The sequence below is a fragment of the Chiloscyllium plagiosum genome, unplaced genomic scaffold (assembly GCF_037043375.1).
Source record: "Chiloscyllium plagiosum isolate Xiang-an unplaced genomic scaffold, Cpla_swu_hap1 HiC_scaffold_2, whole genome shotgun sequence".
NCBI lineage: Eukaryota > Metazoa > Chordata > Chondrichthyes > Orectolobiformes > Hemiscylliidae > Chiloscyllium > Chiloscyllium plagiosum.
Window position 1 is genome coordinate 155,096,076 of NW_028270140.1, and position 12,361 is coordinate 155,108,436.

At 47.9% G+C, this 12,361-nt stretch overlaps 1 protein-coding gene across 1 annotated transcript in view; it reads right to left on the minus strand.

Moving 5' to 3' along the window:
- The window catches only part of c9 (complement C9), a 73,119-nt gene that overhangs the window by 15,691 nt on the left and 45,067 nt on the right, over window positions 1-12,361 (minus strand). Inside the window, 2 exon segments of the mRNA XM_043703045.2 lie at window positions 5,535-5,713; window positions 6,920-7,072. Of these exon segments, the coding sequence (XP_043558980.2) occupies window positions 5,535-5,713; window positions 6,920-7,072 (332 nt within the window).

Below are 12,361 nucleotides of genomic sequence, written 5' to 3' on the forward strand. Positions count from 1 at the left end.
ATTGTGTGTAAAATTTTGCTTCAATGTACGTACGAAATTCAAGGTGCAAACGAAAGTACGAACGCAGAAAGCCGGCGTGCGACCACGTGGTTTCATTGTTCTGCTTTGCTACACGCTTGTTGAACGCAAAAGCTCTCGGGCCCCGCGTGATCTCATTCAGTTTGTCTTTGGCGCACGTGCGCGCGCTGTGTTTTCGGGGCTGGGGAGCGGATCAATTGGAATTACATTAATTCAAATGGGAAAAATTGATTCAGTTCACGAACTTTTCGGTTCGCGAACCGGGTCCCGGGACGGATTAAGTTCGTAAGTCGAGGCGCTACTGTAATTCTACATTGTCCGATAATAAACTCTACCTGTCAGAGTTTTGCCCACTCACTCAGCCTATTATTATTCCTTAAGTCTTTTTCTACTACATCCTTTCCCATTCATTTTAGTGCTGTCAGTGAATACTAACCTTCACTCCCCTCGCGCAAGTCACTGATGTAAATTATTAAACATTGAGGTCCCAGCACAGACCCCTGTAGGATCCCTGTTGTCATGCCCTGCCAACCAAAGACCCACTTACACATCATCTAGTTTGGAGCCAATCAGCTCATCCATGTCAATGTATTACCCCCTACAATATGAGCTTTTAATTTCTGCAGTAACCTTTGATGTGGAAAGGGTAAATGTCATAGAATTTCTGCAGCATGGAAGCAGGGCATTCAGCCCTTCGAGTCCACACTGACCCACCGAAAGGCATCCAACCCAGACACAACCCCCACTACCCTATAACCCTCCATTCCCCATGGCCAAGCCACCTAACCTATATACCTTTGGACTGTGGGAGGAAACTGGAGCACCCGGAGGAAACCCACACAGACACGGGGAGAATGTACAAACTCCACACAGACAGTTTAGATTAGATTACTTACAGTGTGGAAACAGGCCCTTCGGCCCAACAAGTCCACACCACCCCGTCAAAGCGCATCCCACCCATACTCCTACATTTACCCCTTACCTAACACTACGGGCAATTTGGCAATTCACCTGGCCTGCACATCTTTGGGCTGTGGGAGGAAACCGGAGCACCCGGAGGAAACCCACGCAGACACGGGGAGAATGTGCAAACTCCACACAGTCAGTCGCCTGAGGCGGGAATTGAACCCGGGTCTCTGGCGCTGTGAGGCAGCAGTGCTAACCACTGTGCCACCGTGCCGCCCACAAAGTTGTCCAAGGGTAGAGTTGAATCTGAGACCCTAGCGCTGTGGGGCAGCAGTACTAACCACTGAGCCACTATATGATTAATGGTGAAGTAACTTCCCAAAGCCTGTCCACCATCTGCAAGGCACAATGGGGAGTATGCCCCACTTGCCTGGATGGATGTAGCTCCAATAACACTCTCTTTTCCAATTAAATTCCATTTGTCCCTGCGCTGGCCAGCTGACCAATCCACTGATACCTTCCAGCTGCATGCATCTAATCTCCTCACCTGACCAATTCTCCTCTCATCTGCAAAGTGTTGATAACATGGAGAAAAACCATATCTCCAGCATTGCTAATATCCCAAAGGTGTGCCACTGGAAGTATTTCGGTGGAAGCATAAAATGATAAAGAATTGTTAATTAATGAAAACGAGTGGGAAAACTGTGGCAAATTAATTTCAATGTCAGCAAATGTGAAATCTTCCTCATTCAATCAGAAAAGGACACAACAAGGGAAGGTGTAAGTGTTGAAAAATGTTGGGGGAAAGGCTCATGAACAGATGAAGAAATAATCAAACAGGCTAATGGAGTGCTGGACTTTGTAGATAGTGAGTGGAATACAATGTGATAGGAGTTATGCCTGAACTGCACAAAGCCTAGTTTAGATCACACTTGGAGTCTCTGACAATGGTTCTGGATATGACATTTTAGAAAGGGAGGTATTCACTGAGAGAAAGAGGGTGACATGAGTTTACCAGGGTGATACCTGGACACCAAGGGTTACCTTCTGAGGTATGATCATAATTATTGGCGTCCTCTGACATGCAAAAATGGAATGATTGATTTGACCTAAAACACATGGTAACAGAAACCATTCCTATTGGTTAAAGACTGCAATTATAGACCAAAAATTCAGAGCCAGGCATTTCAGGAGCGAAGTTGAAAATGTGTTGCTGGAAAAGCGCAGCAGGTCAGGCAGCATCCAAGGAGCAGGAGAATCGACATTTCGGGCATGAGCCCTTCTTCAGGAGTGAAGTTAGGAATAATCAATTGTCAGTGTCAAAACTGAGAGGGATTGATATTTTTAAGAATGAAAGGTATGATGGGGAAAAGATGTACAATCACAGATCAGCCAGCATCTCATGGAGTGGTGGAATACACTGCAGTGCTGATAGGACAGTGTCTGTTTTAGATTGAACTGGAGTGAATTGAGAGGGAGGAGCAACTGCATAAATATCCGGTCCCATTGCCTCACTGACAAGAGAGGCCTGGACTGAGAAACGCCCTCACTCTGCCCCTCAATATCCTCCTGCAACAGAGGAAGGAGGCCATTTGGCCCATCATGCCTGCTGTGTTTCTATTACCCAAATCCAACCTCCTGCCTTTCCCCTGCACACTACTTCTATCCAATAACCAACCAATGCCCCTCTTGAACGCACTCAGACTGGACAAACAAGGTAAGGGAACACACGGTGAATGTAAGGACCCTGGGGATCAGGGGGACCTTGGTGTACATGTTCACTGGTCCTTAAAATAGCTGGGCATGTAGATTAGATTAGATTACTTACAGTGTGGAAACAGGCCCTTCGGCCCAACAAGTCCACACTGACCCGCTGAAGCTCAATCCACCCAGACCCATTCCCCTACATTTACCCCTTCACCTAACACTGCAGGCAACTTAGCATGGCCAATTCATTTAACCTGCACATTTTTGGATTGTGGGAGGAAATCGGAGCACCCGGAGGAAACCCACGCAGACACAGGGAGAATGTGCAAACTCCACACAGAGAGTCACCCAAGGCTGGAATCGAACCGGGGTCCCTGGTGCTGTGAGGCAGCAGTGCTAACCACTGAGCCACCGTGCCACCCAATTATTTAGATTGTTTTTTTAAGATTCTCCACAGTGTGGAAACAGACCCTTTGGCCCAACAAGGCCACACTGACCCTCCGAAGAGTAACCCACCCAGACCCATTCCCCTCTGACTAATGCACCTAACACTACGGGCAATTTAGCATGGCCAATTCACCTGACCTGCACATATTTGGACTGTGGGAGGAAACCGGAGGACCCGGAGGAAACCCACGCAGACACAGGGAGAATGTGCAAACTCCACAGACAGTCATCAGAGTCTGGAATCAAACCGGGGTCCCTGGTGCTGTGAGGCAGCAGTGCTAACCACTGAGCCACCATGCTTATCTACTGAGCCACTGTGCTTATGTGGTTAAAGGGGTTTACCTGCTTTTATTAACTGAGGCGCAGAGTTTACGTGTAGAATGGTTAACGCTAAAAAGTATAAACATTGGTTAGGCCGTAGAGAGAGTATTGCATGCAGTTTTGGAATCCAAATTATAGGAGGGATGTGATAGCACTGGGTACAGAAGATATTTACCAGGATATTGCCTGGGCTGGAGAGTTTTAGTTATGAAGAGAGATTGGACAGACTGGAGTTGTTTTCCATGTGAGCAGGGAGACTGAGGGGGGTCCTGATTGAGATGGATAAAATGCTGAAGGGCATAGACAGGAAGGCACATCTCCCATTGATGGAGGGACTAATGACTGGGGGTGTGGGGGAGGGTTTGAGGATGGGGGAGGAGACAGTGTTGATTTAAATTGAGTGACAGCAGGTTTAGAGGGAAATGTGAGGAAATTGTTTTATAGATTCATAGGATTCCTCTGCTGTGGAGACAAGCCATTTGGCCCAACAAGTCCACACCGACCCTCTGAAGAGTAACCCACCCAAAACCATTCCCCTACACTATTACTCTATACTTACCCCTGACGAATGCACCTAACCTACACATCCCTCAACACTATGGGCAATTTAGCATGGCCAATTCACCTAACCTACACATTTTTGAACTGTGGGAGGAAACCGGAGCAACTGGAGGAAACCCACGCAGACACGGGGAGAATGTGCAAACTCCACACAGACAGTCACCCGAGGCTGGAATCGAACCCGGGTCCCTGGTGCTGTGAGGCAACAGTGCTAACCACTGAGCCACCGTGCCACCCATCACCCAGAGGGTGGTGGGAATCTGGGAACTTGCTGTCTGTAGAGCAATTTCATCACAGCAAAGAAGCATTTGGATGTGCACTTGTGACGCCAAGATTGTGGGACAAGAGCTGGAAATAGGGTTAGAGTAGTTAGAGTAGTTAGAGTAGTTAGAGTAGTTAGATGCTTGTATTTGACTGGTACAGATTCAAAGGGCTGAAGAGCCCTTTTCTGTGATGTAGATCTCTGTGACTGTATGAATCCCTCAGTTGACTGTGCCTTCCCCAAGTTTCCAGAGAGCTGGTTCCATTTCTTCCCCACGTGCTGTGTGAGGAGGTTATGTTCTCACACTCCCCTGGCTTTGTTTGCACACCATTTTATATCTCTGCCCCTCTGCTTCTTGTTACTTTTACAAGTGGGAACAGCTTCTCCCTATTTACTGTGTCCAGCCCCCGCTCATGATGTTGAAAACCTCTATCAGATCCCCTGTCCACCTCCTCTCTCCAGGGAGGACAGTCCCAGCGTTTTCAATCTATCCTTATCACTGACGTTTCACATTCCTGGAACCATTCTTGTAAGTTGCCCTCAGACTCGCTCCAATGCTTTCAGATAGAGTCATAGAGATGTACAGCAAGGAAACAGACCCTTCAGTCCTACCCATCCATGCCAACTACATATCTCAACCCAATCTAGTCCCACCTGCCAGCGCCCAGCCCATTTCCCTCCAAACCCTTCCTATTCATGTACCCATCCAAATGCCTCTTAAATGTTGCAATTGTACCAGCCTCCTCCACTTCCTCTGGCAGCTCATTCCATACACGTACCACCCTCTGTGTGAAAAAGTTGCCCCTTGGGTCTCTTTTATATCTTTCCCCTCTCACCCTAAACCTATGTCCTCTAGTTTTGGACTCCCCGACCCCAGGAAAAGACTTTGTCTATTTACCCTATCCATGTCCCTCATAATTTTATAAACTTCAATAAGGTCACCCCTCTGACGCTCCAGGGAAAACAGCCTTAGCTCAAATCCTCCAACCCTGGCACCACCCTTACAAATCTTTCTTATAATGTGTCCACACAACTGTCTACAAGCTCCAGCTGGGGTTGAACAAGTGTCTTGTACATGTTCCTCATCACCTCCTCGCTCTTGTACTCTCTGTCCCTATTAATAAAGCTGAGCACACTGTGTGCTTTATTCATTGCTCTCTCCATCTGTTCTGTGTCCTTTAATAATCTGCACGCACATATGCTCAGCTCCCTCTGCTCCTGCAGCCCCTTTAGAACTGTTTTGCCTATTGTACAGCATCTTGCAATGTTGTTTGAACATCTGACTGGATGTACCCGCGCTCGGTATCCTGACCTGCTGCCTCACTAACACTGCAGCGTGGATGAGTGACCTGGCCCAGTCCATGTAGACAGAGACATCGAGAGGCTGCATTCTCTCAGACAGCAGCACATTCAGCTTGGTCAGAAACACTGTGTCACCACCAGATACAAAGGACAGCACGTCCTTGATGATGGGCTTTTCCGTTTTCGAAGCTGGAAAACAAAAACTTTTAAAATCAACGGGAATTTGACTAGAAGGGCTGGTGGAGCAGCTGACCCCTCCTGTGTACCATTCCTGAGTATTGGTGTGTCACTACGGGATTCGATAATCCTGCTCTGTGCCTCACAGGGATAACTGTAGCAGGGCTCCCAGAGGCAGCGGTGGCTACGCGAAGAGCAGCAGCAGGATGGGAACAGTGCCAGCACTCACACCTTCCCAACCATGGCATTCTCACCATTCCTTCACGGAGACATAGGCCTGGAACCCAATCCCCAACAGCACGGTGTATGGACCAAACAGCTCAGCAACACCACTCTTAGGGCCAATTCACTACTGCTCCAGCCAGTCACACCCACATCCCACTAACAAACACCAAAGAAAGAGCAACACAGCACAGGAACAGGCTCTCCGACCCTCCAAGCCTGTGCTGACACATTTTGCCCTTTCCGTAGTAAAACTGTCTTACCTTACAGGATCCATATCCCTCTATTGCCTTCCTACACCTGTATTCGTTCAACACAACGACAGACCATGTGGGAAATAACTCCCTGCACAGGACCTGGGTGTTTGACTGTAGTACTGTCCCTGTCCTGGGAGTGTTTGATGGGGACAGTGTAGAGAGAGCTTTACTCTGTATCTAACCCCACAACTATCCCTGTCCTGGGAGTGTTTGATGGGAGGAACAGTGTAGATGGAGCTTTCCACTGTATCTAACCCCGTGCTGTCCCTGTCCTGGGAGTGTTTGATGGGGACAGTGTAGAGAGAGCTTTACTCTGTATCTAACCCCGTGTTGTCCCTGTCCTGGGAGTGTTTGATGAGGGGACAGTGTAGAGGACACTTTACTCTGTATCTAACCCTGTGCTGTCCCTGTCCTGGGAGTGTTTGATGGGGGACAGTGTAGAGGGAGCTTTACTCTGTATCTAACCCTGTGCTGTCCCTGTCCTGGGAGTGTTTGATGGGGAACAGTGTAGAGGACGCTTTACTCTGTATCTAACTCCATGCTGTCCCTGTGCTGGGAGTGTTTGATGGGGACAGTGTAGAGGACACTTTACTCTGTATCTAACTGCATGCTGTCCCTGTTTGGGAGCACAGGTTGATTGACCACCCAATAACCTGACAGGAGAACGTCCTGCTGCTGCTTAGCTTTTGATTTAATGAAGAAGAAAGTGTCTGCTTATGGCTGGAACACTCATACGTACTGTAGCTTCCTTTTGTGATCTTCCTACAGGTGTCAGTGTTGAGATTGAGATTAACTCCGACCTTAGTGGAGTTATGTGCTTCCATCAAACTCTGTTGGATGTTGAAGTTTGCATCAAATCCCAGACATCTCTTCACTTGTTCATTGGTGATACCTGTGAACAGAGAACAGCAAGCATTTCCATTGGGCAATCAATGATCCTGACAAATTGCCCAGGAGGCTGAGGCGGCAGATGGAGGGGTATCAGATGGAAGGATACAAAGATATGAGAGGCATAGAGAGAGTGATGCCTTTATTTCAGCAAGGCATTTGATAAGGTTCCCCAGGGTAGGCTATTGCACAAAATACGGATTAAGGGTGATTTAGCGGTGGAGCATTGGAGGCTGAGGGGTGACCTTATAGAAATTTATAAAATTATGAGGGGCATGGATAGGATAAATAGACAAAGTATTTTCCCTGGGTTGGGGGAGTCCAGAACTAGAGGGCATAGGTTTAGAGTGAGAGGGGAAAGATATAAAAGAGACCTAAGAGGCAACTTTTTCACGCAGAAGGTGGTACGTGTATGGAATGTGCTGCCAGAGGAAGTGGAGGAGGCTGGTACAATTGCAACATTTAAGAGGCATTTGGATGGGTATATGAATAGGAAGGGTTTGGAGGGATATGGGCTGGGCGCTGCCAGGTGGGACTAGATTGGGTTGGGAATCTGGTCGGCATGGATGGGTTGGACTGAAGGGTTTGTTTCCATGCTGTACATCTCTATGACTCTATGACTGCTGCTTGTCATTTTTATATGTGACCTAGATGAGGGCATAGAAGGATGGGTTGGTAAATTTGCAGATGACAGTAAGGTCGGTGGTTTTTTTCGATAGTGCAGAAGGGTGTTGCAGGTTACAGAGTTACATAGATAAGCTGCAGAGCTGGGCTGAGATGTGGCAAATGGAGTTTAATGTGGAAAGGTGTGAGGTGGTTCACTTTGGAAGGAGCAACAGGGATAAACAGTACTGGGTTCATGCTAAGATTCTTAGTAGCGTAGATGAGCAGAAAGATCTCAGTGTCCTGGTACATAGATCCCTGAAAGTTGCCACCCAGGTTGATAGGGTTGTTAAGAAGGTGTGTGGTATGTTAGCTTTTATTGGTAGAGGGATTGAGTTTCGGAGCCACGAGGTAATATTGCAGGTCTGGTGTGGCCGCACTTGGAATATTGCGTACAGTTCTGATCACCGCGTTATAGAAAGGATGTAGGAGCTATGGAAAGGGTTCGAATGATATTTACCAGGATGTTGCCTCGTATGGAGGGAAGGTCTTACGAGGAAAGGCTGAGGGACTTGAGGCTGTTTTCGTCAGAGAGCAGAAGGTTGAGAAAGACTTAATTGAGACACATAAGATAATCAGAGGGTTAGATAGGTTAGACAGTGAGAACCTTTTTCCTTGGGTGTTGATGGCTAGCATGAGGGGACATAGCTTTAAATTGAGGGATGATAGATATAGAATGGATGTCAGAGGTAGTTTCTTTACTCAGAGAGTAGTAGGGGTGTGGAACGCACTGCCTGAACAGTAGCAGACTTGCCAACTTTAAGGGCATTTACATGGTCATTGGATAGGCATATGGACGAGAATGGAACAGTGTAGGTTAGATGGCCTTCAGATTGGTTTCACAGGGTGGTGCAACATCGAGGGCCGAAGGGCCTGTACTGCACTGTAATGTTCTATGAGTAGATTGTGCGAATGTCTTTCTCATGGCAAATGAGTCTAAGAGCAGAAGGTATAAGCTTATGATGAGGAGTAGGTAAGTTAGGGGCGATCTAAGAAAGAATTATTTCCCCAGAGGGTAGTAGAAATATGGAATATGCTCCGTGAGGGGGTGGTGTGGGGGTAGGTAACTCTCACAACATTTGAGACACATTTTGAGGAGCACATAAAATGCCAGCTCATTGTAGGCTGTGGACCAAATGCAGATAAACGAGATTAGTGTATTGTTTGTTGGTTGGCATAGATACAGTGGGCTGAAGGGCCTCTTTCTACGTTGTATGACTATACGACTCTACAGTAGGCCCAATCCGGCCTGTTCTAGTTTGGCTGGATAAGGTCCCTAGTGCCCCCTACTGGCTCCCTGTCAGGGTACAGATCGCCTTTTAAATTCTCAGCCTTGCATCTTCAAGTACCTTCATGTTTATCCCTACAGCATCCCAAAATAACTAGGGATACCTCTAGTTCTGGCTTCTTGCAGCATCACTTTTACAATATGTTTATGTCATTATAAAGCTATAGATCAGCACCAGCATTACCTCCACCGCTGATGTGCGTGCTTTCAGCTCAGCTATTCTCTGGCTGAATGGTTGACGATTGCCTTTGTGTGAGAAGGCCATCAATTCCTTGACAAAACTGAAAGAACAGCAGATGCTGGAAGTCAGAAACAAAACAGAATTTGCTGGAAAAACTCAGCAGGTCTGGCAGCACTTTTGGTAAGAAAGCAGAGTTAACAATTTGGGTCTGGTGACCCTTCCTCAGAACTGATTGTAGCCAGGAAAAGGTTGGTATCTATGCTGAAGAATGTTGGGGAGGGGGAGTGGGTAATCAGTAAGTGGAGATAGAGTCCGAAGAGAGAGACTCAAAACCAGTTGGATAGACAACGGAGTGGTTAAAGGCCAGCCTGGGAGAATCGATAGCTGCTGATGGGGACTGTTTGTCACTGACAATGGGTTGTGTGATAGCAGACCATGTAATGACAAGGTCTGGTGTGTGGCTAAGGATACAGGAGAAGGTGCTTAGGCCTGAAGATTGTTGAACTCCAAACTGAGTCCTGAAGGCTGCAGGGTACCCAAGCGGAAAATGAGGTGCTGTTCTTATAGCTTCCGCTGAGCTTCACTGGAGCACAGTGGCAAGCCTGGGTCAGAGATGTTGGCCAGGGAACAGGGTGGGGTGTTAAAGTGGCAGGCAACAGGAAGCTCCGGGTGTCTTTTGTGGTAGATGTCTGTGAAGTGGTCACCCAGTCTATGCTTCATTTCCCCAGTGGAGAGGAGACCACATTGTGAGCAGCGAATGCTGTAGACTAAATTGTATGAAGTGCAGGTAAGGTGCTGCTTCAGCTGGAAGGTGTGTTTGGGCCCTTAGATACTGAGGAGGGAGGAGGTAAATGGGCAGGTGTTACATGGGAAGGTGTCATGGATTTGTGGCTGGGGTGGGGCGTGGCGGGGGGAGGAGGTGGACCAGGGTGTCCCAGAGGGAACGGTCCCTGTGGGCGGCTAGCAGGGGAGGGGTGGGGAATATGTTGTCTGGGGGGGGGGGGGAGGGGGTGTTCTCGCTGGAGCTGCTGAAAATGGCAGCTAATGGTCCTCTGGAGGTGGATGCAATATTACAAATTGAGGAAAAGTGTTGGTGTGCAGCCAGGAACGATCTAACTGGCAATCTGTTAGCGAGTGAGGAAGCCAACTGAGTGTGGGGAAAGGTGGTATAAGGTGGGGGCTCGTGAGCTGAGAGCTCTCATACACACACTCAACCAGCATGGCAACAATCCTGGCATTCCTCATTCCAATATTCAGGTGATTTGATAACGGGGGGAGGGGAACCAGAGTGTAAACTCTGAAAGAAGGAAAATGCATTGATGTAGCGCCCTTCAATAAAATGAAGTGATTCGCTCTGTCCATACTTGGCAGAGAGTTTCATGGAGGTCCAAATCCAAAGTGAAAGTGAAGAGTTTTCTGGATGGCATAGAATTGGACTTCTTCAAAGTGGCATCAGTTCTGAGCAGTTAGACTGTGGCTGAGGTTGCCATGGGGATGAAAACTAAAGCAAAAATACTTGATGAAAACTGGTTGGCTTAGAGCTGGATGCCAGCCCTGAAGGAGCGCACAGTAACTGGAGAAGGAAGCAAATCTCCCCACACAAACAGCAGCAAGAATTAAAATAGCACTCCAGCAAGTCAATCATAGAACCCTTACAGGGTGGAAGCAGGCTATTCAGCCCATCAAGTCCACTCCATCCCTCCAGTGAGCATCCCACCCAATCGCTGTAACCCTGCATTTCCCATGGCTAACCCACCTAGCCTGCAAACTAGGGACAATTTATAGTCATAGAGTCACATTCTTCCCATGTCTGCGTGGGTTTCCTCCGGGTGCTCCGGTTTCCTCCCATAGTCCAAAGATGTGCAAGTAAGGTGAATTGGCCATGCTAAATTGCCCGTAGTGTTAGGTAAGGGGTAAATGTAGGGGTATGGGTGGGTTGCGCTTTGGAGGGTCGGTGTGGACTTGTTGGGCCGAAGGGCCTGTTTCCACACTGTAATCTAATCTAATCTAATCACATGGCACAGAAGCAGACCCATTGGCCTGGACGATATCTCTCCAAACCTTTGCAACCCATCTATCCAAATGACGTAATTGTGCATTGCCAAACCACCTAACGTACACGTCTTTGGATTGTGGGAGGAAACCCACGCAGACAACAGGGAGAATGCCCAAACTCCACACAGACTGGAATTGAAGCCAGGTCCCTGGTGCTGGGAGGCAGCAGTGCTGACCACTGAGCCATCGCAAGTGGTATGGGATTGAGTTAAAAAGGATGGAATCCTAAAAGCGACATGGGTAACTCAGACATGCTGAAGAGCTGAATGTGAACTGGATGATCTAGGAATGTTGAGATTAAGACGGGGTTGTCAATGCTGTATCCAGAGATTAACCATGTGAATGGAGAAGGCAGACAAATCGAAGTTAGAAGAATCAAAGACACTAGAAACAATGGCAGGCATGAAATAATTTCAAGATGGAAAACATTGTTGGAACGGCTGAGCAAGGGATAAACAATCTGAATGTTTGAATGCACTTCACACTCACATTGGTTGATCACGCCAAATGTTAACAGAGTTAACATTCCGAGCCCAGTGACTCTAGAGGAGTGTAAGGAACTGGAAAATGTTGGATTTCATGCTGTTAGCAGACAGGGAGGAGGAAGTGAACCTGGAGAAGGGTCACTGGACCCAAAATGTTAACTCTGCTTTCTGTGCACAGATGCTCCAGACCTGCTCCAGCTATTCCTGGGTGAGGGCATGTCTTACGAAGAAAGGTGGAGGGACGTAGGGCTTTACTGATTAGATTAGATTCTCTACAGTGTAGAAACAGACCCTTCGGCCCAACAAGTCCACACCGACCCTCCGGAGAGTAACCCACCCAGATCCATTCCCCTCTGACTAATGCACCTAACACTATGGGCAATTTAGCATGGCCAATTCACCTGACCTGCACATCTTTGGACTGTGGGAGGAAACCGGAGCACCCGGAGGAAACCCACGCAGAGAATGTGCAAACTCCACACAGAGTCCGAGTTGCCCGAGTCTAGAATCGAACCTGGGTCCCTGGTGCTGTGAGGCAGCAATGCTAACCACTGAGCCACCGTGCCATCCTCACTGGAGTGAAGAAGGATAAGAGGTGACTTGATAGAGGTGTACAAGATG